The sequence below is a fragment of the Bos mutus genome, chromosome 15 (assembly GCF_027580195.1).
Source record: "Bos mutus isolate GX-2022 chromosome 15, NWIPB_WYAK_1.1, whole genome shotgun sequence".
NCBI classification, from domain to species: Eukaryota; Metazoa; Chordata; class Mammalia; order Artiodactyla; family Bovidae; genus Bos; species Bos mutus.
In genome coordinates, this window is record NC_091631.1 from 25,602,118 (window position 1) to 25,627,828 (window position 25,711).

Below are 25,711 nucleotides of genomic sequence, written 5' to 3' on the forward strand. Positions count from 1 at the left end.
TAACAAACACATGAAAAGATGCTCAACATCACTCATTATCAGAGAAATGCAAATCAAAACCACCATGAGGTACCATTTCACGCCAGTCAGAATGGCTGCGATCCAAAAGTCTACAAGCAATAAATGCTGGAGAGGGTATGGAGAAAAGGGAACTCTCTTAGACTGTTGGTGGGAATGCAAACTAGTAAAGCCACTATGGAGAACAGTGTGGAGATTCCTTAAAAAACTGGAAATAGAACTGCCTTATGACCCAGCAATCCCACTGCTGGGCATACACACTGAGAAAACCAGAAGGGAAAGAGACACGTGTACCCCAATGCTCATCGCAGCACTGTTTATAATAGCCAGGACATGGAAGCAACCTAGATGCCCATCAGCAGATGAATGGATAAGAAAGCTGTGGTACATATACACAATGGAGTATTACTCAGCCATTAAAAAGAATACATTTGAATCAGTTCTAATGAGGTGGATGAAACTGGAACCTATTATACAGAGTGAAGTAAGCCAGAAAGAAAAACACCAATACAGTATACTAACGCATATATATGGAATTTAGAAAGATGGAAACAATAACCCTGTGTACGAGACAGCAAAAGAGACACTGATGTATAGATCAGTCTTATGGACTCTGTGGGAGAGGGAGAGGGTGGGGAGATTTGGGAAAATAGCATTGAAACATGTATAATATCATGTATGAAACGAGTCGCCAGTCCAGGTTTGATGCACGGTACTGGAGGCTTGGGGCTGGTGCAATGGGACGACCCAGAGGGAGGGGAGGGGAGGGAGGAGGGTGGAGGGTTCAGGATGGGGAACGCAGGTATACCTGTGGCGGATTCATTTTGATATTTGGCAAAACTAATACAACATTGTAAAGTTTAAAAATAAAATAAAATTTTAAAAAAATGACATTTGAGAATTCTTGAGGGAAAATGCTACAAGATTATAAGGTTCAGGGTGGGGGAGGGGACATCTGGTAGAAGAATTTTAGCTAGAAGGGACCATGGTTCCTTAGACCTCATCATGCCCATCATTTCATTTGAGTTATCTTTTAAGGGGGGATGCTACAAACCCTCTGCCTAAGGTAGCATTTGACTGGGTAATGTTCTTTTCTATTCACTGCCTGTTATTATTGTCACTTTGAAAGAGGTCTGTGAGGCTCATGAACACTCTGCTCCCTTCTAGGTTGAGAGAAAGCCAGAGTGAAAAAATCCTCCAAGGTATCACCAGTTACACAGGTAAAGTCAGAGGCCTAGCACCCTCCCATCTCTTTATCCCTACCCATTGCCTCCAGGAGGTAGGGCCTGCCTTTAATGTTCCTGACAAGAATTGAAGGAGTCTAAAAATCAGGGGGTGGGAACCAGTGAGAAGCTGGGAAAAACAGGCTGGGCACAGATACTAAGGGGCCCTTAACATCCAGATTCATTGTGGACTTTCTTCTCTTAAGCAGTGAGACTCCTTGGAAGATTTTTTAATGTGGTTATTTGCTGTCTTGTTCATATATTCATTCGTCACAATTATTATTGAGTACCACTTTGTGTCAGGCACTGTGAGAAAGACTGAAGTACCTGAAAGCTCTCTGTGGAGGGCGGCTCAAGAGAACAGAGCTCTGGCCTACAGAGAACCAGTGAGGAAGCAGGCAAAGGTATAGCAGTTGACAGCTTTGGTTCAGGCATCTAGGACCAGGACAGGGAAGCTGCCATGCTCATCGGGGCTGAATGTGCTTTTTGTGGCTCCAGTTGTGATTATGTTGGAAGTCAGAAGGAGAAAATTGCTGAGATCCTGGAATTCTGGACTAGAGTCTAGGCTCTGCATATAAACAATCAGGAAATGACAAATGAGTTTCAACAAGGGAGCAATATGCTTAAACTTCTGGGTAAAAGGATAGAATAGCAAAATAATGTATTATTCAGCAAAATAACTCAGGACTGAGTGAGATAGGTCCAGTAAGGGAAGGGAAGCTAGAGTTTATTATTTAGGAGGTTGTGGAGATAGTCACATAGTGAGTTACTGGTTTGGAAGCCAATGCAATGTCAGAGAGAAAACCAGTTAGGAGGCAGTTCATAATACACTTTCCTCCCATAGCTCTTGAAGCCTTAAGTAAAGTTGGTACAGTCACAAAATCATGAATTAATTTAACTTCTTGTGGACAGTGTTAAAGATCTTGAGATGCTGTGTACCAGCTGGCAGTGTTCAACACATACATTACTTAGAGTTGCAGGAATGGGTCCATAGAGACCATTGAAAAATAAATTCAGAACTTTGAAGAGCAGTGGTCTTTCCTACTATAAAATTGAATGTTTTAACCAAAATGACTCAAATTTCTTAAGATATAGAGTGATCTCCAGTGACTCTGTTTTATGGATTTTAAAAAGATCACTCTGCTGGCTATTAAGACGACTGAAGGCTGTGTTCCAGCTGCCTTATGATTTTTAGTAGTTTATTAGTAAACTAGGGCTCCCAAAATGAAGTACCAAGGACTGGGTGCCTTAAACAACAGACGTTTATTTTTCTCACAGTTCTGAATTATGGTTTACCTTAGTGTATGTGAGTGTATTTATCTGCTTAAGGTTTGCTAAATTTCTTAGATTAGTAAGTAAATAAATGTTCTGTCTGTATTTTTTAAAATATTTTTCTCCCACTACTCTCTTTCTGGGATTCCTGGTACCATTTATTTTTATTTTTAACCTATTAAATTTTTTTTCTTTTGACTGCATTGGGTCATAGCTGTAGCACATGTGATCTTTAGCTTTGCCCTGCAAACTTAGTTGTGGCGTGTCAGATCTAGTTCCCTGCCCAGGGAGTGAACCTGGACCCCCTGCATTGGCAGTGGGGAGTCTTAGCCACTGGACCACCAGGCAAGTCCTTTATCCTATTTAATTTTTGTGCTTCTTTTTGGATATATTCTATTACTATATGGTTAGTTTTTAACTGCTGTGTAAAAAATTACCAGAAACCTAGCAGCTCAAAACAACACAAATCTATCATCCTACAGTTTATGTGGGCTAGGAGTCCAGGCATTTTTTTGCTGGGTCCTCTGCATAAAGTCTCAACAGGATAACATCAAGATGTTGGCCTGGACTGTAATCTCATCTGAGACACAGAGTCCTCTTCCAAGTTCACTGGTCATTGGCAGAATTTAGTTCTTTAAAGTTACAAATATAAAGCCATCCATGTTGTCTTAATCATTCTTGAAAGAGTTTTGCTCTAAGAGCCTAGAGACTACCTTCAGGTCCTAGTTCTAAGGCTTTCTCACAACATAGCATCTTACTTCTTCAAAGCCAGCAGGAGAATATCTATTGTAACAGGTGGATTGAGAAAACAAAGGAAACAAAACAATACACAAAACAAATAGAAAACAAGTTGAAACATGTCATACATTTGACCATTTTATTAATTACATAAATACAAATGAACCAAATTCTCAAAACCAGGAGTAGCAAATGTCAGACTGGATAGAAGAAAGGAGGACCCAAACATATGCTGTCTAGAAAAGAAATACTTAAAATATAAAAACACAAATGAAGTAAAACAAAAAGGATGGAAAATAATATGCCATGTAAAAATAAGCATAAGAAATAATATCTGAAAACTTCAAAACATGGAGCATTACTAGAAATAAAGATTTCATAATGATAAACAGTTGCTATATCAGGATGACACTGTAAATTATATACTTAAGAGCCAAGCCTCAAAACACATTAAAAAAGAAACTGAAAGAAGTCACACTCAGAGATTTTAAGATTCTTCTCCCATCACCTGAAAGAACGACGCACAAAAAATAAAATAAGAAAGGATATCTGAATACTTTCAGAGAACCTGACAGAAAATATTATAATTTTTCTATTTTCTATCAGTTTTCTAATTGACAGAAAATATTACATTCAACAACTGCAGAATAACAACATTTTCAAACGTACATGGCATATTTGCCAAAATAGACCACACATCAAGTCATAAAACAAACCTAGAAGAGATTGCTGATTTACCTCATACATGGACACAGAGAATTAAGCAAAATGAGGGGACAGAGAAATACGTTCCAAACAAAAGAACAAGACCAAACCTCAGAAAAGGAACTAAATGAAATAGGGTTACGCAATCTACCTGCTAAAGAGTTAAAATTAATGGTCATAAATGTGATCACTGATCTTGGGGGGAAAGATGGAAGAACAATACAAACTTCAACAGAAAGATAGAAAGTATAAGAAAGTACCAAACAGTAGTTATAACTGAACTGAAAAATACATTAGAAGGGTTCAAAAGCAGAATGGATGAGGTAGAAGAATGCATCTGTGAGCTGGAAGACAAAATAAATGTAACTCACCCAAACAGAGCAGAAAAATGAAAAAAGAATTTTAACGTGATGAGACATTTGAGACTGCATCAAGTGTAATAATATTCACATTATGGGGCTTCTAGAAGGAGAATAGACAGAGGAAGAGCCAGAAAAATTAAATGAAGAAAAAGTGGATGAACACTTTCCTAATATGGGGAAGAAAGCAGATATCCAGATCCAAGAAGCCCAGAAAGTTCCAAATAAGATGAACCCAAAAAGACACACACCAAGACATATTACAATTAAAATGGTAATGGGAGGGGTGGGAGGGGAGACATAATTATGACTCCTCATAATTATGAGGGGAGACATAATTGTGTGGTTGTATGGTAGAAACCAATACAACATTGTAAAGCAGTTATTCTCCAATTAAAAATAAATTTTTTAAAAAAGGAAATAATACAAACATTCAACCATAGTACAGTATGAGTATTCTCTTAGTTGATGAAATACAATGTATCCATTAAAAAATATTAAACTTCCACATTCATACTCATTATGAGTCTAAGGGTCAGGGTACAGAAATGTGTTTGTGTATATATTGTATGTGTGTGTATATATGATTTTACTAAATAGTCTTTTTTAAAAAAGGTAAAGATAAAGAGAAATCCTAAAAGGAGCAAGCAAAAACCAGCTTGTTACACACAAGGGAAATCCCAAAAATCTATCAGCAAATATTTTAAGCAGAAAATATACAGGCCAGAAAGACAGGTATGATATATTCAAAGTCTTGAAAAGAAAAAAATGTCCAACCAAGAATTATCTACCCAGCAAGAGTTGAAGAGGAGCGATCAAGAGTTTCCCAGATAAACAAAAGCTAGGCAAGTTTCATCACCACTATGCCAGTTCTGTAAGAAATGTTAAAGGGACTTCTTTAAGCTGAAAAGAAATAGCACTAATTGATAAGAGAACATGCAAAAGTACAAATCTCACTGGAAAATGTACATATATAATAAAGGTAATATATGGATCACTTATATGAAGATTAAAAAACAAAAGTAGTAAAAATTACTGAAATTACAGTAATTAGTTATGGGTGCCAAAAATAAAAATATGTTAACTGTGTCATCAGTAAATTTCAAAAGATCAAAATCCCACACTGTTCTGTGACTACAAAAGAAATTAAATTACAAATATCTAGATAATCCTAAATACTGAAAATTAATGTATTTCTTAATATTTCATTAATCAAGGGGTTAGTCTCAAGGGAAATTAGAAAATATTTTTAAAGGATAATGCATATACAACAGCAAAATTTGTGGGGTACAATTTAAAGTCTAACTTAGAGGGAAATTTGCAACTTTAAATGTTGGAAGGTAGATTGTTCAGGTAGACACTTAATCAATATTTAAACAATCTAAAAAAGTAAATTTTTCTCCAAGTGAAGGACATAATAAAAATAGGAGCAATGAAATAGAAAAGATAAAACAATAGAGAAATTTTTTTAATTTATTTTTAATCAGAGGATAATTGCTTTACAATATTGTGTTGGTTTCTGCCATACATCAACATGAATCAGCCGTAGGTATACATATGTCCTCTCCCTCTTGAACCTCCCTCCCACCCCTCTAGGCTGTCACAGTTTGAGCTCCCTGTATCACACAGAAAATTCCTACCAGGTGTCTGTTTAATACATGGTAATACATATGTTTACATGCTACTCTCCATTTGTCACACCATCCCCTTCCACCACTGTGTCCACAAGTCTGCTTTCTATGTCTGAGTCTCCAAAACAATAGAGAAATTTTTTTAAAGTGAAAAGCTAGTTCTTAAGAAAGATAAATAAAATTGATTGATTCTTAGTAAAATGAATAAGGGAGAAAATTTGATTGCCTGTATGGGTGAATGATTAATGAAAGAGGGACTATCTCCAAATCCTAAAAATATAAAGGAAAATTATAGACATTTTAAGCCATTAAATTTGACAATTTAAATGAAGTAAACAAATTCCTTGAAATGTACAACTTACCAGAACTGAGAGAAGTAAAAATAGAAATTTGTAATAACCCACTGTCTATCAGAATCAAATCTGTGTATCAAAAACATAGCACAAAGAAAAGTCCAGACCCAACAAGTTTCACTGGTCAATCAAATATTTAAAAATAATACCAATTTTATAACAACTCAGAAAAAGAAAGCAAAGGAACATTTCCTAGCTGATTCTTTGAGGCCAGCAATAATCTTACATAAAAGATATCTAACAAAGATAGTATAAGAACTAAATTTATAGATCAGTGTCTTTCATGAACTTAGACATAAAAATCCTGGACAAAACATTAAAAGATTGAATCCATCAATATAAAAGAGGGTAAAACATCTGGAGCAAGTAAGAATTATACCAGCAGTACAAGATGAATATGTCATTTGAAAATTAATCAAATTAATCTACTATATTAACAAAAACATAACTGACAAAATTTAACAACTGTTTATGATCAAAGCTCTGAGTAAGCTAGGACTAGAATGAAACTTCCTCAATCTAATGAGAGATATTTATTCAAAAACCTCCAGCCAATATCATTTTTAACAGTGAAACAGTATTTTCCCTCTAAGATCAGAAATAAGGCAAGGAAATCTGCCATTTCTGTTTGGCATTGTACTAGAGATCCTAGCCAGTTTAGTAAGATAAGCAACAGGCATAAAGGAAGAAGTAAAACTCCTGATATGATTATTTACATTAAAAAATTCTATATTCCTCTAAACCTACTAGAACCAGAAACTTAAGCAATACCTCAGGACACAAGGTCAGTATACAAAAAAATCAACTGTATGTTGATACATTATCAGTTAAAAGTTGTAAACTTTAAAAATTGAAATAGCATCATTTAAAACAGCATAAAAACATAAATAGGAATTTTAGGAAGATACTGTAAGCCCTCGCAAAGAAGATAAATGATTGGTCACTGAAAACTACGAAAGTTTAGTGAGAAAAAGAAGACCCAGATAAATGGAGAAACATAACACATTCATGCATTTGAAAACCTAATATCATAGATATTGGATGTCATGGAACTGAATTATAAATTCAAGTGCAATAAAAGTCCTCTTTGCCTGTGAGGTTGACAAAAAAATGAAACTCATGCGTGCACCTGTTTCTCAAGACTGAAATTACACTCAGGGCAAAAGTAACTGAATTCTGGGCTTGCTTTTTAGGATTTTCACTCTCTCCTAGATTTCAGTTCCACTGTTCCTCATTATATAGTAAATCCTTATATAAATTTAAGATGTGTCCTTGGTTTTGTACATTATCCAGTTTTTAATTTGTCTTTCATAAGAATCTGTTTCCTAGCTGCATTACTATAAAAAGTCTCCATTGTCTATTTTTTTCTATCATTCAGTTAGAAAAAAAGCTGTATTTTGAGCAATTACTGTGTGACAGACACTCCTGAGCACTGTATATGGGGTGACAAGCAAGACAGAGTCTCTGTCCTTAAAAAGCTCCCATTTTAATGGAGAATGTCTTCATTTTTCTATTCAAACTGCTTTGGAAGGAGTGGTTATAAAATGCACAAACTTTAAGCACATATTGATCTCTGCCTTCTGACAGCTCCCATGGAGTTAGAACCTCAGACAATAGACTTAAACTCCAGCACCTTGATGAATAGAGGACCATAGCAAAGTCTTCCCAAAGCCTGGGTAGGGAGAGAAATAGGGGGAAAGAATCTGAAATGGTAAGAGAGGGGCTGACATTTTAAAGATGACTAGGATTTTGCCATGTGACCAGCAAAGGTTGGAGAAGTGACTTTGGAGGAAACTATGTTGTTTTCTATCCCACAGAAACTCCAAGTGTAAGAAGTCTCCATGAAGAAGTTTTGAGAGTTGAAGAAACTCGCTAGATTTAACCAAAAGCAAAAGGGAACATCCAGGCTCTAAATCCATTATACCAGAGGCTCTCAAGGAAACCACTAAACCAACCATGCATCCCAAGGATGATGTTAGACAACCTGTGGCCACATAGCTGGTCTCTGAACCCATCCAAGCACCCATTTCAGGGGCCAACAGAGAGGCCACCCTCCAAACTGCAAACTGCATTGCCTACCATGAAGGCAAATGAACCAACAATTCCCTCCATGGAAGACCCTCCTCCTGAAACATAACCTGAACACCACCACCCCCATTGACTCCTCCCAATAATCCTCTTTTACGATGGTTTCTACCACATCCAGAATGCTCTTCTCCTTTGGGCTGTCTTCAAAGAAGAATTAGCCACAACTTGCCGCCTCCTCCTTCTTCTTTCCTCTCTGGGCCCAGGGTGAACTGATGGTAGAGAGAGGTCAAGAAAGAAGTGCAGAAGAGCCAGGGAGGCTCTCAGGAAAACCATTTCTGGTCTCGCCTTCCATCTCCAAGTGATGAGCAAAGGGAAAACCATGTGATCCTGGAGGTGGAGCTGGTTGCTCTCCAGGTGAGAGAGGATTTGTCTCATCCTGACCCTTCATAATATTCCCCGCTAAAGGAGTGGCTGTGGTGAACATCAGCATGTAAATAAAGACAACTTCTCAGGAACTCAGAAGGTAATTGATACACTCTTTGCACCCCTCTGTGCCACTCAGACTGACAAAGACTAGGGGATGAATGCCAAAATGATGCCATCCAGAGAAGGAGGAGTAGTGTGGGGCATGAGTCAGGGGCAAAGTCTCACCCCACACACATATCCTGTCATACAGTGTGCCTGGGGTGCTTCCTCATAGCTGGTCACTGGCTGATTCCCCACTGGAGTGATGGGCATAACCCAGTGGCCTTTGGCCATCAAGGGAAACTAGATCTGAAATCCCAGTGTTAGAAACAGCAAGTCGCATTCCACCCGTGCGACCATCACCTATTCATGCTCCTTCTCCAGGCCTCATGTTCCCATGTATATGGTGATGGGCAGGGGCAGACACCACAGGATATTCCCTGTGGCTCTGGTTTATCCTGGGCTGACGGTGGAGTCCTGTAAACATCAGTGGGGGAGGGCTGCCTCGGACAGCTGCACTGTCATCCCAGAAAGCAGGGCTGTCTGGTTTGGGGCCTCCATTTCAACAACAGCCCCTCCACCTCCCACACAGGCATCTGGAGAGAAGAGTAATAGCACTTCCTGTGGAGTGGTTTGTCACCTACATGCAGGTGACCCCAGACCCATCAGTGTTTGAGGGCAAACGAGCTGGGCTGGCTAGGCTGAATATCAGGGGTCTAGAGGACAGATTACTAACATGCCAGTGGCAAGAGGATTCTCCCCCGTCACTTCTCCAGGCTCTCATCCCAGCCACAGCCCAGAGGGATGCCCCACCCCTACATCACACCTTCCCGGTCTGAAGCTCTCACCCCTAGACCTGCCCAGGTCATGTCCAAACTTGATTGTTCCATCCTAGTCACAAAGTAATATTTTACAGACACCCACTGGACGTAAGGATTAACCCAAGGCAGCATGGTTTCTGGGGTTCTTGGAGGTTTCTTAATGGACCAAGGAGACATTTCTGGCAGGATACAAGGGCCACTCTGGATCCACTGGCCCAGAAGCTGGTCCCCGCTCTGGATCTCCAGCCAACCACAATTAGGTCTCCACCTCCCAGGCTGACATCCGTCATTTCCCCTCAACCTACCCCAGGCCCAGCCTGTCCCTTGAAGCCCCTTTTAGCACACTATGGGCTCAGGCACCCCAACCCCCAAACCCAGACAGCTTGATCCTGCACACACAGACCACAGAGAGAGTTATATAGACCACTACCCCACAGATCCCTGTTCCTGGCCCCACACACTGCCCCCTCCCACTTCCCCCAGCAAAGACACTACCAGACCAGAAGATAAAACACAGGCTTTATGCCTGAGATCATCAGGGGAGATTTACAGCAGCTCAGCACTCACACTGTAATATTTAGAAGCAGTCTGTCTCCCTCATCCCAGCTGAAGCTCCCAGACTTAGGGGTATTAAGCCAGTTCCTTAGGTTTCAGGATAATCTGGTTGTTCCCAGCATAGAGAACTAGGTCGTCCTGTTGGTTACATTTCCGGGCCATGACCTCAAAAGAGGTCACATGGTAGGGCTAGTATGAGTTAAGAATGACATCCGAGGAGCACAGGCTTTTACAACTGGGATTGTCACAGCAAGCCAGGACTAGAACCAACCAGGTGCTTCAGGCTGGATGGAGGGAGTTCTACATCCCAGCAAGGTCACCTCACTGGAAGAAGGATCAGAGGCCACGTTGGTACAGTCAGTGGTGGCCAGCTGGTTCAGCCTCCCTGCCTGGATAGCCAAGGTCTTCCCCTGGATGCAGAGGTAGCTGATGGTCCTGAGCCAACTGCTTCCTTGAGAGTAGGCACAGGGCCAGAGCAAAAGGGCCACTGTTCACTTGCCACTCCTGGAGCCCCGCTGTTTGCTCATGGCCGTAAGCATCTGGCTAATATAGGAAGTCAGGAGGTCATCCATCTTGTAGCCCTGGAAAGAGCAGCAAGAAGATAAAACAGAGCACCAAGTAGGACACAGCCACCCACTCTTACCCAGAACACAGCACCCAGGAAACTGCAGGGGACAGAAACCTGGACAAAGGCAAATCCTGCCCCACTCTGGGCTCAGCCACACAGCTGCAGGTATGGATTCAGCCAGCCAGATATCTAGGGTTCTAGGTTATTGCGATCCCACATTAAGGTGCTAGTTTGTGGGTTGCTCAAATCCCTACTAAGAATAAACATTGGATAAGAGGTTGGAATGTCATACTTCATTGTTTGGATGTGTGAAGAATGGTATTAGGACTAGGATTGAAAAGATTAGGGCTAGTACTTCTAGTTAACTGGGGATTGATGAGTTAGTTGTTCATAGGATATGCAAGTACAAAACACCACTCTGGTTAAATGTGTGGTGGTGTATTGAGAGGATTTACCAAGGTATAATTGTTGGGATCTCTTAATAAATCAGGTGAAAATAGGACTAATACTATTGGAAAATAGGACTAATACTAATTCTAGAACTAGTAAAAAAGACACCTAGGATGTCTTTAATTATATAGTAGGAACAAAATGGGATTTTACCTATATCAGATGATTTCTGTGGGGTTATTAGCTCCTGTTTCATGAAACATTAGTAGATGGACAGCAGCTACTGCTGCAATGATAAATGGAAGACTGACGTGGAAAGTGAAGGATTGTGTAAGAGTTGCTTTATCTACAGAAAAACCGCCTCAGATCCATTGAGCAAGGTTTATACTGACGTATGAGATTGCTGAGAGAAGGCTGGAAATAACTGTTGCCCCCCAAAACGGTATTTGTCCTCAGGGTAGTATAAAACCTATAAATGTTGTGGCTATAACTGTAAATAACAGGATAACTCCAATGTTTTCATGTTTCTAGAAAACTGTAGGATCCATTATAAAGACTGCATCCTATAGGGATAAATAGACAGATAAAGAATACAGAAGCTCTGTTTGCATGTATGTATTGAACAATTCATCTGTAATTTACATCTCAGCAGATATGTGTAACTAATGAGGAGGCGGTTATCGTCTGATATGTAGTGCATTGCTAGAAACAAAGCTGTTAAGATTTGTAAAACTAAACAAATACCTTTTAGGAACCAAAACTTCATCATGATGAAATGTTGGATGGAGCTGGAAGATCAGTGAAAGCATTGTTAATAATTTTTATTAATGGGCATAATTTTTCAGTGTTGGTCATTAGTGCTCTTGTAGTTGAATAATAATGAGTTTTCATGTCAATGGCCATGGTTAGATTCCATGTAAGAATAATGATAGCATACATTGTATTTTAAGTACTATTTTTGTAATTAGTTTTGTGGGAAGTTTTCTTCAAAACCTTCATGGTCAGTTTGAGTTGATTGTGGGTGGTAATGTTAGGATTGTGTTGAATTTTCATGGATTTTTGGGGGGATTAATAGTGTTTGGATTTACTTGTGGTTGTTGTTCAGTCACCAAGTCACGTCCAGCTATTTGCAACCCTATGGACTGCAGCATGCCAGGCCTCCCTGTACCTCACCATCTCCTGGAGCTTGCCCAAATTCATGTCCATTGAATAACTGATGCCATCCAACCATCTCATCATCTGTTTCCCTCTTCTCCTGCCCTCAGTCTTTCCCAGAATCAGGGTCTTTTCCAGTCTCTCAGCTGCTTGAATATTTTTTATACGGACTTTTGCCAGCAAAGTGATGTCTTTGCTTTTTAATACACTGTCTAAGTTTGTCATAGCTTTGGATTTATTTAGGGGAGATGTTAGTGGTGTTCGGGAGTTCCTGGTGGCTCAGACAGTAAAGAATCCACCTGTAATGCAGGAGACCTGGGTTCGATCCCTAGGTTGGGAAGATCCCCTAGAGGGAGGGGCATGGCAACCAACTCCAGTATTCTTGCCTGGAGAATCCCCATGAACAGAAGAACCTGGCAGGCTACAGTCCATGGGGTTGCAAAGAGTCAGACACGACAGAGCAACTAAGCACAGCATTAGTGGTGTTTGGTTATACAACAGCTATGGCTTCTGAGCAGTATCCTGAAGTTTGGATCTCCAATAAGACTGTATTAGGAGCATTTTTTTTCAGATTTAATAACAGAGTTTTCAGTGGTATTTTGTGTTTTAAAAGATGAGGAAGTGGAGGTTGTGTTTTAACTTTAATGGTTTGGGAGATTGGGTAATTCATGATGCAGGTGATTCTGAGTTTTTTTAGTGAAGAGGCTATGGGGACTGTAGCACTATATAGCTGTGGTACTTGATTAGTGATTATTACTGGTTGATCATTGCGTATTGGTGTTGTGGTTATTACGGAAACTACTCGTGGTAATTAAATAGAATTATGTTTAGGAGGAGGGTGATGAGGAATGAGGAAATATACCTTGATTAGATCTTTTTGGTCTGATACTAATGTAGAGATATTTATCTGAATAAGGGAAGTAATTTTTGGTAAAATATTTTCTAATCAACAGGCTGATTTGTGGTTTGTTGATAGATTTAAGTAGGGTGATAAACAGTGTATAATAATACTTTCCCTCTTAGGGAAAATACCCTAAGGGTTTGGAAAGTCTGAATATATTTGAAGAGTAAACTTTAAATTCTGTGTGTTATTATTAATTTCAAGTGCTAAGGTAAAACCTAGAATGGTTATGGCAAGGGAAGTTGGTTTTAGTTAATAAGGTATAGTTATTTGAGGGATTGTTGTTGGGGGGGTATTGTTGAAAATAAATAATAAAAGCATATGAGATAATGGATACTGTCACTCTTATTGGCTGATATTTGTTATGATTGGTATTAATATAATGTAACTCATGTGAAAGGAAAATTTATTACTTTTATTTGTAGTTGCACCAATTTTTTGGTTCCTAAGACCAATGGATAACTACTATCCTTTAAAAGTTTGAAAAAGTCATGTTACATAGTATTTTTACCATAAATGCATGCTAGTCATGTGAAGACGTTAGATCAAGAATCAGATATTGCTGACAGCAGTTCTTACATACTTTCTTGGTAAATAAGGCTAAATCTTCTGTCTCTAGATTCACAAACTAGTATTTTTTAAAACTATATTTACAGTACAAGGGGTCTAAAATGACTTGGGGATTTAGTGGTAGAAGTAGAGAGGTAAAATATGAAGTGTTAATGAGGGCATTTTCTTGTGTAGAAGATTGTAAGATGTTACTAATGTGATGTGTGTATTTGCCTTGTTATATTATGATTAGTATGTATATGGAGTATAAGGCAGGAATTACTGTATTAATTCCTATTAGAGTAATTGTAATAGTTGATCATGAGAAGGATGCTATTACTACAAATAGCCCTCCAATCAGACTAATGGCTGGGGTAGAGGTAAATTTGTAAGACTAGCAACCTTAGGCCTCAGGCTAAGGTTATTGTTTGGCTGTGAATGTGTTCATAATGTGAATTTGTTAAACGGAATCATATGGATGATGTGAAGCCATGGGCAATTATTAGAGTGGTAGCTCCTGTATAACTTCAAGGTGTTTGGATAAGAATAGCTACAATAACAAGTGCCAGGTGGCTGATGGAAGAATATGCGATGAGTGATTTTGATCTGTTTGATATAAGCAAATTGAACTGGTTATAGTTATAGGGATAATATGAGAAAAGGATATACTGTAAAATCTGTTAGTGGATTTAGTGTTGTTACAATTCATAATACGCCATGCTGCTGCTACTGCTAAGTCACTTCAGTCGTGTCCGACTCTGTGCGACCCCATAGACGGCAGCCCACCAGGCTCCCCTGTCCCTGGGATTCTCCAGGCAAGAACACTGGAGTGGGCTGCCATTTCCTTCTCCAATGCGTGAAAGTGGAAAGTGAAAGTGAAGTCGCTCAGTCGTGTCTGACTCTTAGCGACCTCATGGACTGCAGCCTACCAGGCTCCTGCGTCCATGGGATTTTCCAGGCAAGAGTACTGGAGTGGGGTGCCATCTCCTTCTCCGATAATATGCCATAACCGCCAAGTTTTAGTGATATGGCTGTAAGTACTACAGAACCTGCGATGGGGGCTTCTACATGTGCTTTGGGCAATCAAAGATGAAGGCCTTAGAGTGGTATTTTTACCATAAATGCATGCTAGTCATGTGAAGACTTTAGATCAAGAATCAGATATTGCTTGAGTTCAGTAGTGAAGTGTTAAGAAATTTAGGGAGCCTGTAACATTTTGGATATAGTGAGAGAGCTCCTACTAAGTGTATAGAATAAAACATAAAGGCCTGCGTTAAGGTGTTCTGTTTGATTACCTCATCAGATGATGGTAAGTGTTAGGACTATTATTGCCTCAAATAGAATGTAGTGTACAATTAACTCTAAAGCAATAAATGTTATGATTATGGTCACTCCCACAGGTAGGGATTTCTGAAGGCTGTACCAGCTGAGCTCAGTCCAGGAGGCCTCATTGCTAACAGCTCTGCTGTTGACCTCAGTGGCCAAAGGTTCAATCTCTAAATATTAAAGGCACTGGGACATAGTTACTGAGTGGGCAGTCTGTTTCTCATCTCTAGATTAATAAGCCCATTCCCCAGACCTAATCTGACCTGACCTTAGCCCCAACCTGACCCTTGATCCTGACTGCAGACCAGACGGCACACTCCTCCTGTTTGTTGCAGGGACTGGGAGGATGAGGGAAGGCAGGGCTGGGGAGCACCCCAGGCCTGGAAGGAAGAGTTCTCACCAGTGACGTCTCACAGAGGAGTTTGCTCCCACGCACCAGGTTCCCAATGGTGATGTGGAAGTAGGTGTTGCCGCTGCTCCAGTTGGAGATCTTGGTGAAGGGGTGAGTGGTCAGGATGTCCTAGGGGAGCAGAGAGAATCTGGGGCTGCACATCTGGACCATCTGACCTCACTCCCCTCAGCTCCAGCCCACAGACACCACCCACACAAAGGACCTCGGGCCCTCAGACAAGGCAAGGAGCAAGAGGGTAGAGGCCAGCTGTGCCATGGAGCTGCTGTGGGAGGCAGGCCTTGGTTGGGACCAGCTAGTGGGACAACCAAGGAAGCCCAGGGGGTTGTCACATGTGTGGGGCTGGAATTGGAGATTTTAAGAGGATGAGGAAACTGAAACTGAATTCCCAGATGAGATGATCCAGTGGAGTTGAAGGAGGGAGACAGAAAGACACAGCCTTGCAGAACACAGTGTATGCACTGGGTAGAGAAGCAGCCCAGGGAAGTGCCTGAGAGGGAGACCAAAGGAGAGGCAAGGAAAGCCAGGTGAGTGGGCCCGTGGATCCAAGAGGAAGGTGGTGGTCATTGCCCTCTTCGCCAGCAGCCCCAGTTGTGCTCTCCTGTGTCAGTGGTAGGACCTGCTCAGCCCACACATCTGAGCATCAGTTACCCCAGCACAGCCTGCCACCTGACCAATTGTGGACAGAGAGCATTCTGGAGAGGGGAAGGGGTTGGTAGTGTCTGATGATACTGGAAGACCAAGCACTAAAGAGTTGAATGGATTTCATAGTGAGGACTTCGTTAGTAACTCAGAGAGCACTTTTGATGGAGAGATGAGAGGTAAGGAAGTAGACACAGGAAACATGGACAGCCTCTCAGGACATGTGGCCAGGAGGGTAGATGAAGTGAGGATATTGGTAGCTGACAGAGTGTCTTGAAGTTTGGTTCTGGTGTCCTTTGTTAGAAGTACAGACAGAAAATCCCCCCTTACCTGCTCTTCCCTGTCACTGCTCACCTTGGTTCTGGGATCAATGAGGCTGACCCCATACTTGTTGATGGCAATTAAGAGGATCTCAGGAAAGTTTGGCTCTGTAGTTTGCTAGTTTAAAAAAAAAAATCAGATGGGGAACCCAGAGCAGGAAATGTTTTGTACATTTGGGGAGAAATAAAGCTGCCCCCAGCTGGGCTTAAGTCTGCCTCTCCCACCACAACCTCAAGTTTCTACCTCTTCTGGGTCCTCAGCTCTACCCTGAATCCTTTCATGGGTCCCCAGCAACTGGCAAGAGTTTCATCCCTTCTGTCCTCTTCTCTAGGAGTCCCTGAGGTCTCTCTCTCTCTCAGCTCTAAAGTCTCTCATCTTTAAAAGACCTCCTGGAACCCTATACTTGCCTCCAGATGCACTTGCCTACCTCTTTCTTGCACAGCCAAGCTGTGTCAAAGGGCCCCCGTCCCAGGTGTGTAGTGAGGCCACCACTCCTCTCCATTCTGACCTGTCCCCTCAGGCCTCATGCCCATCCCCTCGCGCCAGTCTCTTCTCCATTCTCCTGCCTCTGGTCCCGTCAACCCTGTTCAAAACCCTCCAGGGCTGGGTACCGCCTTCAGGAGGAAACCTACCTGCCTCTCACCACAGTCTGCTCGCCTCACACCTCATGCCCATCCACACTCATCCACTTGCGTTTCCTGCCCATGCCTGAGCTCTCACACTTCTGGGTCTTTGCTCAGGCCAGACTGTCTGCCAGGAACACTGCCCCCAGGGTCTCCCTGGAAAGCTCAGGTGCTGCCTCTCCCAGGAAGCCTTCTCAGCCTTCACCGTATGGTTGGGCCTCCCAGGCTCTGCCACCTCCATGAGGGCTCCCCACTGTCACACAGATCATCTTCTGTTACTCTGACCTCTGTACACATCTGCCTCCCCTGCCAGGCGAGGTGCTGGCCCTCAGTGTCCTAGGACTGAGCCCAGGGCCCAGTACTTAGCTGAGACACCTAGCTGGGACAAAGCTGAGGGTCGTTTCCTCCTTTCAGTCCCAGGCAGGTGGCAGAGACCATTGTAGTCTCCCCAAGTCATGGGGAGGAGTCCTGGTAACATGTGGTTCCCCTCCCCATCTCTGAGAATCACCCACCCACAGCATACCTTCACCTCAAAGAAGGCTGAGCCGAAGGTGGGCCACTTGAAGATGAGCTTCAGGAAAGCCAGCTTGGCCTCCTCCTTGGACTTCCCCGCGTGCTTGTTGAAATAGGCGACGATGGACTGCAGAGGGAGGGTGGGTCAGAGTCCTCTCCCCTGCCAGTCCTGCCCCCTGCACTGTCAGCAGCTGCCATGGGCCACGGGGGGCCAGCAGTCTCCCACTAATACCAGTTAGTGGACTCTTGACAGCCCTTCCCTCCCCAAAGCAAGCAGGTCGAACAGTATCAAGGAAAATCGGGCCACCTTAGTAACCAAGACCACACAAATTGCTGCAAAGTGACCAGCTGAATTTACAGGGGTCATAAGAGATACTTCCCTGGGCTACTGTCCAGCACCTGCCCCCTTGACCCTGGGGTGTCCAGAGACCCATTCGGAAGTGGGGTGGGGGGGGCCTGTTCCCACTGTCTCCCTCTGTGCTCACCCGCTTCCAGTCGTCAGGCGAGACCTGCCGGATGAGGTCCTGGGGCACCAGCTCCCGGAGCAGCTTGGGGATACTGGGGAAGTAGGATTTGTCCTCCTCGAACTTGACCCTATAGATGAGCGCCCCCAGCTGCAGCACCTCTTCCCGCGTGCACTTGTGGTAGCCTCGGAGGTACTTGGGCAACTCCTGCCAGAGACAGAGAAGGTCACAGGCGTGGAGGCACCTGGGGGAAGCAGGCTTCTCCCCTTAAACACCTCCACCGTGAGGCTGGGTCCACCTGCTCCCCAAGGTGGGATGGCACAGGACAGGGAAACAGCCTTATGCCGCACAGATGCAGCGCTTTACAGTTTTAAATCAGAGCCAGGGGTGAATATCATCTCATTTACCCTCATAACAGTCCAGTGAGGCAAGCAGCTCCATTTCAAAGATGCAGACACTCAGAGGGACCAGCTGGGGCGCCTGAGACTATTCCATAACTCTAGCCCCCCCACCAGGCCTGTCCTTCCTTGGGAAAAAGCGTCTCTGGCTGGCCGCCTCCCACTGTGTTCCCTTGAGACCCACAGGCTTCCTCAGCAGCACCAGCCCCTTCCCCACCTTTCAGACCCAGAACCACAGTCGCTGAAGATGAGCTGACCGAAAGCAAAGATGAAGCCTCTAACGCTGCCCACAGACTTCTGGAAACTTAACAACCGTCTTATCCACTCTCTGAAGAGTAGGGAACCGAGGACGCCCTGAAGACACGCTGCAGAGCAGGAACTACCCACCCACCTTGGGGTCTACTCAGCAGGTCTCTGCTTTCACAGTCAGTACTCAAGGCGGCTGCACAAGCACAGCCCCGAGCTACCGGGCAGCTCACCTGGTAATAGTGGAAGATAGAGTCGGCCATGGGGTCCTTCCCCGGCACTGTGGTGGTCCACAGCTTCTTCATGAAGAACACTTGGTAGGTCAGCGAGGGCACGACTCCTGAGGCAGAGGGCAGGCGGTCACCCAGAAGATGCCAGCACAGAGGGCTGTCCAGCCCAGCACCAGCCCCGGAGGAAGCCCCAGCCTGGGGCCCCACCCACTTGGGCCTCAGGTATGGCACTCAGCCAGCACCTGCCAGCCCCAGACCTCAGACGATCCCAGGACTCAGCCTCACGTTACCATCCCTGACAGGCCGGGCTTTCTTTATCCAGTCCGTCAGATGTCGTACAAAGTCGAAGAAGAAGTCATTCTCAGGGACGCTGATGACCTAGGGACACGGTCATTCTAGTCCACTCATTTTAATTTGAGCAATACTGAGTTCTCTGATTTTCCCACCCAAGGCCTCCCCGACAACCCCTTCTCCAGAAAGATTCCTGCTTGCAGCCAGGGTGGGTGTCTGTGGATCAGCCCCATCTTGCCCCAATTTTGCCTGCTGAGTGTCTGGCCAGTGACAGTGACTCCACTCATTCAGCAAAGAGTCACTGATCACTGCCCTAGGACCTTGGGAAAAAAAGGCTGAGATGGGGGCCCAGTCCCTGCTTTGGACATTCTCTGGCATCCATTTCCTGAGCCACTCACAGACTCTAAGTCCCTCCCGCCCAGGTCCAGGACCTCACCCGATCACTTCGGGTCACAGTGTCTGGTACAGGGTCAGACTAGTAAGGAGACAGACATGAATTCACACAGAACTCTGGGTGAGCAAGGGGAAGCACCTGACCTGTGCAAGGGTCAGGGAAGCCCCAAGGGAAGGGCTTTAGAGCTGGACCTTTGTCCCCCCACATTTATGTCCATGGAAGTCAATGAGGGGCGGAGGCAGGGCCCTGTGCTTCAGAGCCACACCTACCTGGATCTGAGTCCCTGCTGTGTGATCTGGGATAAGTTACTTAACCTTTCTGAGCCCAGGGACTTGTGATCTATTAGTGGGGATAGTCACCCTCTCTCTTCAAGGGCTTTTTCAGAGGTGAACTGAGAGCCTGGCAGCTGAGGGACCAGTCAAATCAAATCTGGAAAGTACATGTGTTGGGGGGCAGGGTGAGGAGCCTAGTGTGTCCAGAACCCAGAGTGCCATGTGCCTCCCAAGAGAGCTGTAGCCAGGCTGTGCAATGGCTCAGAGGAGAGAGATATAGGGACAGCGGCTGCATGGAAGGGGCCACTGCAGGGATGTAAGGAGGAGGCAGAATCAGAGGCCGTGTGCAAGAGTGCCTCTTCCTCTCTTGCCCCATCCTTCCTTCTGTCTCTCTCCCCACCCCCACCGTCCCATAAGCTCCCAGAGGCCCAGCAAATTTCCCAGTAGACAGCCCAACAGCAGGTAGATTAGCAACCAATGACCACCCATGACCCACCTTATCTACAATTTTGACAAAGAGGCTGAATCCCTCGGAGGACTTGAGGAGCAGCCGGGCGGCGATATTCTGGCAGAAGTCCTTGGCCTTGGTGCTGGACTCCACCTCAAAGGCCTGGTGCGGGGAAGCACTTGCTGGGCTCCGGCAGGGCCTCTTGCACCTCTAATGGCTGGGCCTCAGATAGAGCCCCTTCCCATTCAAGACACCCTCCTTCTGAGGGGGCTTCCCCAGAGCTCAGCACAATGCTTAAGTATACAAACTGTTGCTGCTAAGTCACTTCAGTCGTGTCCGACTCTGTGCGACCCCAGAGATGGCAGCCTACCAGGCTCCCCCATCCCTGGGATTCTCCAGGCAAGAATGCTGGAGTGGGTTGCCATTTCCTTCTCCAATGCATGAAAGTGAAATGTGAAAGTGAAGTCACTTCAGTCGTGTCCGACTCTGTGCAACCCCAGAGACGGCAGCCTACCAGGCTTCCCTGTCCCTGGGATTCTCCAGGCAAGAATGCTGGAGTGGGTTGCCATTTCCTTCTCCAATGCATGAAAGTGAAATGTGAAAGTGAAGTCACTTCAGTCGTGTCCGACTCTGTGCGACCCCAGAGACGGCAGCCTACCAGGCTTCTCCATCCATGGAATTTTCCAGGCAAGAGTACTGGAGTGGGGTGCCATTGCCTTCTCCAGTATACAAACTACTATGTATAAAATAAACAAGCTACAAGGATATACTGTACAACACAGGGAATATAGCCAATATTTTATAATAACTATAAATGGAATACAGCCTTGAAAAACTGTGATTCATGGGCTCCCCTGGTGGCTCAATGGTAAAGAATCTGCCTGCCAATGCAGAAGGCATGGGTTCAAACCCTGATCCAAGAAGATCCCACATGCCTCAGAGCAACAAAGCCTGTGAGCCACAACTAGTGAGGCTGTGCTCTAGAGCCCAGGAACCACAACTGCTGAAGGCTGCGTCCCGAGAGCCTGTGCTCCGCAACAAGAGAAGCCACCACAGTGAGAAGCCTCTGCGCCGCAACAAAGAGCAACCCCCGCTCGCCGCAGCTAGAGAAAAGTCTGCGCAGCAACGAAGACCAAGCACAGCCAAAAAAATAAATAAAATCATCTTTAAAATGGTGAATCACTGTGTTGTACAGCTGACACTCATAATATTGTACATGAACTATACTTCCATTAAAAATAAATTTTAAAAAAGTAAAAGCACCTCCTGTCTGGATCTTCCCAGATGGTGCCCTTCCCAACCCCCCAAGAAGTTTCAAGCCTTGGCCTCCAGGGTCCTGGGTGTGGCTGTACAAGCATGAGTGACGGCAGAGGCCAAGGAAGCGCAGAAGAGACAGGGCGGGTGGAATAAAAGAGACTGAAGAAGGGAGAAAACAAACTCCAGAAAGGTGAGGCGTCATGAGGGAGGAAGCCGCCCAGACGGGCTGAGAGGGATAGGTGAGTCCAGGGAAGTTTAGAAGAAGGAGGGCAGTTTGGGGGTCGGGGGGGATGTTCCATGTAACCTTCCACCAGGGACAGGAAAGGATTTTAGCAAGATTTTCTGTCCTTGTGTCTAGAATCCTAAAATAGTTATTTCTGAGTCTCTAGTCTCTAAACAAGTTGTTAAGCTGCTTTTCAAACCAAAAGTTTCAATGTTGGTCTTGTTTATCTGAATGAGATGCTATGCTGGGATGGGGAAGGGAGAATAGATCAGAAGTCAGCCTGACCAAATGGGTGTGACAAGAAGACAAATAAGACCTCTGCCCAGGGGACCAAGGTAGAGGAGACTCAGGTCAAGTGAAAAGGACGAAAGGGGTCTGCAGGAGAGTGGACTTAGGACAACAGGGGAGGTCTGGGGCTGTGGAGCAGGCAGGCCTGTGCCCAGGAACAGAATGGGCATCGGGGAGGTGACATCAACACAGAGCTCAACTCGGAGGGAGAAAGCACGTTCCTGCAAGACAGAGACTCCTCCGAGAAAGGGAGGGATGACCTTGTCAAGGAAGCTGATCCAGTTAGTGGGAGGCTAGACCAGGAACCCAAGGGCTCCTGACCCAAGGAGTCTATGGCCCCAGCTCCACTGAGGGGCAGGACAATGGGGGCAAAGATGGGGGTGGTAGGGGAGAGGCATCAGGGCTGCCCCATGTCCCCAAGGGAGCCACATCCTTCAGGGGCACCCACAGACGAAGAAGCCAGAGTCCCTTACCTCGTCAGTGTCATCAGGAAAGTAGACCTTGTGGAAAATCTGGGTGGTTTTGTGCTGGATGGCTTCCACCTCCACCAAGTGTGGGGGGTACTTCCGGGACCCATTTCTGAAAACCAGGTGAAGAGGGGAGGGGCCAAGTCACGAAGTAGCCATGGGAAGCAGAGAACAGAGGGAACTTCGGAGTCAGGCAAACCCCAGTCCTAATCCCTGTCCACCACTTCCTACTAGGTGACAGTCACAAACTCAAGCCTTTTGTTCCTCATCTGTAAAACAAGATGATAATGGTACCCACCAATAGGGATATGGAGGGGACCAAATGAAGCCAAGGATGCAAGTGAGCTTCACAGAGTATGCAGTGCAACCCCGGCATCTGCCTCCCCAACAGACTTGACAGAAAATAGCTTTCTGAGCAACCAGACTCTCAAGCTGTCCAGAATGGTACTAGGCACTACAACCTTTGTCTACTGGGCAGCTGTGGGACCCCAAAGATGGGTCCCAACCACTGTCATGACCTCAGCATCGCAAGGGACTCATCTCCCTAGCCCATGTGGCCAGAAGCCCATCCCAGGGCCCACACTGTGCCCGCTGCCCCCTGTCCCTTGCAGACGGCCGTACCTCAGGGCTTTCTGGAGTCGCTGCAGGCAGTCGATGGCAAGTGGGCAGTGTTTGCGGGACTGCAGGAAGCGCTGCACGTGGGGCAGGAGGATGTTGCTGGGTGGGAAGAGCCCTGTGCACAACCAGAGCAGCTCCCAGCCCCGCTCCTCACTGTACCTGCGGGAAGAGGCATGGTGTCCAGCAGGGCTCCTCACCAGGGCAGCACATGCCTGGCCTCACCCCCACCCTTCTCTGAGACCAACATGGACCCACCCACCCAACAGTCAGATCCAAATATGCTACTCAAAGTGTGGTCGACCAACCTGCCCCAGGCCACACACTTACTTGTCACTCAGAGGCAAAGTGCTTGTGCCAAAATGAAAATCACTATGTCACCAAGCACTCTGGGTTCAGTTAAGTTTTTGTTTTGTTTTGTTTTTTTTTTAAGCAAGACTTTCCTATGAAGGAAGCAGTATGTGGTTTATTCTGGCAGGAGCTTTTTAACTCGCCTGTTACTTGAAGCAAGAGACACAGGTTCGATCCCTGGGTCAGGAAGATGCCCTGAAGGAGGAAAATGGCAACCCACTCCAGTATCCTTGCCTGGAGAATTCCATGGACAGAGGAGCCTGGTGGGCTATGGTTCAGGGGGTTGCAAAGTCAGACATGACTGAGCAACTGAGCACAATGAACATGATTACTTGAGCAGCCCTGAGTTAGACCAGCCCCAGAGCTCCCTCAGGCACTCCTCTGAGCTCCCTGGGCCTGGAAAGAGGGAAGCTTGGAGGGCTTCCAGAAGGAGGTGGCATCTGATCCAGGCTTGGAAGGATGAGGCAAATTCTAATATGCAGAGGATATGAAAGGTTTTCTTGGCTGTGGGCATGTACAAAAGTTTAGCTGTGTGAAAAGATCTGACATGTGGTCCAGTGGTGGATTTTTGTAAGAGATGGAGAGAGTGACAAGGCTAGGGAGGGAGTTGGAGGCCTGGGAATAAGGGGAGAGAGTGGGGCTTGTCTCTGGCTCTGAGATGAGCATGTGCGTGACTCCCCCTCCTGCCACAGTCTGGACCATCAGGGAGGAGGTGACACCCTCCGGGTCACCCCCAGCCCATGAGAATTTATGGCCAGAGCTTCTGACAGACAGCCTGCTCAGCCTGAGTGAGGGACGGGACAACTGCTCAGGAGATGCACCCACAGGCAGACAGTGGCATCTGGGCTGGAGACAGGTGTCCAGAGGAGGTGTCCAGGCAGGGGGCAGCGGGAAATGAGGAGGAGCTGGGGCTGTTCAACTTGGGGGGAGGACAGACTCCGAGGGCACAGCCACCACCTTTGGTTCTTGACCCTCCTCCATGGACCTTGAGGGAGAGCCCCGAGGACACCTTCCTGCTCCAAATGAAGGAGGATGGCTCCCAGGCAGAGCTGCTGCTGCCTCGGCAGGGAGTGAGCTCCCCGTCTTACCTTCAGCGGTTAGCCCCAGGGGTGGGGGCCTGCCCCTCACCCTCCCACCACCCTCCCCTCACCCTCTCCTCACCCTCCCACCACCCCGGCAAACCTGATGTGGTTGTCAGTCAGCTGCTTCAGGATCTGCACATACACCTCGTCCTTGAGGGGCTCGGCCTTCAGGGCTCCCTCGAAGATCTGGTCGGTGAGCTCATTGACGGAGCGCATCCTCTTGGACGGGTAGTCACCCATGTACTTGAGCACAGGTGGGGAGCCGTCAAGGAAGGCCGTGGCCAATCAGGGAGCACTGGCCGGGAGGCAGGCAGCCACTCTCTCCAACAGGGTCTGCCCTCCCTGACCCTGTGGCCCTGGCCTCAGGCTGCTCACCCAGGAGATGGGCATAGTGTGCCAACACTGCCCTGCATGCCCGCTGCCCACCCTCTCTCCCCAGGTCCTCTGGCCACCCTGCTCCAGGCCCCAACCTCACAACAGGAATCCTTATAGCAACCAGAACCAACTTTCCAAATCCCAAATCCAACTGTACCACTCCCCGTGGCTGCAGGACACAGTCCCAGCTTCTTAACAGGCTTGGGGAACCTTTCATCCATCAGCCCAGGTCTTTGAATTCCCTTCTTGAACTCTACGCTCTAGCTGTGCTGAGTTAATCTGTGCCCTTGAAACAGCCAGGCTTTGTTTTGCCTCAGGGCCTTTATGCATGCTTCTCCCTCTGTCAGGAACATTCTTCACCCATCTCCCCTTGGACGGGCCCAGGCGGGTCTCCAGCCTAGATGTCATTTCATCCAGGAAGCCCTCCCTGTTCTCCAAGGCCAGGTCAGGCCACTGTGCTGTCGGGCCCCATCACAGCACTGACCCTGACCAGCATGCCTCCCCTCTCAAATCAATTACAGGCACCATGAGGCCAGAATCTGCTCACCCCCGTGTCTCCATGCCTGGCCCAGCACACGGCACAGTTTAAATCTGTCAACCAAATGACAGGGTGTGAGGAGACAGCGGACGGGGACAGCCCCCGGCACCCTGGTAAGGGAGTCACCCCGTCAGCATCCCTCCATGTCTGCCCAGGCCCCAGCAGGGCCCCTTGGAAGGAAGTAGGTGACGAACACCCTAGAGGCCC

At 45.8% G+C, this 25,711-nt stretch overlaps 1 protein-coding gene across 5 annotated transcripts in view; it reads right to left on the reverse strand.

Moving 5' to 3' along the window:
* Window positions 1-3,414: 3,414 nt before the first annotated feature.
* MYO7A (myosin VIIA) overlaps window positions 3,415-25,711 on the reverse strand; it is a 112,241-nt gene continuing 89,944 nt past the window's right edge. For 3 of the 5 annotated variants that reach the window (XM_070383655.1, XM_070383653.1, XM_070383654.1), the window contains exons 39-49: window positions 24,692-24,845; window positions 23,165-23,320; window positions 22,550-22,655; window positions 20,357-20,470; window positions 19,194-19,281; window positions 18,907-19,013; window positions 18,051-18,236; window positions 17,576-17,692; window positions 16,463-16,546; window positions 15,458-15,577; window positions 3,415-10,749 (exon numbers count right to left, since the gene is read on the reverse strand). In XM_070383655.1, coding sequence (XP_070239756.1) covers window positions 10,660-10,749; window positions 15,458-15,577; window positions 16,463-16,546; window positions 17,576-17,692; window positions 18,051-18,236; window positions 18,907-19,013; window positions 19,194-19,281; window positions 20,357-20,470; window positions 22,550-22,655; window positions 23,165-23,320; window positions 24,692-24,845 — 1,322 coding nt within the window. In that variant the 3' untranslated portion in view covers window positions 3,415-10,659. Of the gene's footprint in view, window positions 10,750-15,457; window positions 15,578-16,462; window positions 16,547-17,575; window positions 17,693-18,050; window positions 18,237-18,906; window positions 19,014-19,188; window positions 19,282-20,356; window positions 22,315-22,549; window positions 22,656-23,164; window positions 23,321-24,691; window positions 24,846-25,711 lie in introns of those variants that run through there. The other 2 variants (XR_011467021.1, XR_011467022.1) reach the window with 2 other exon arrangements.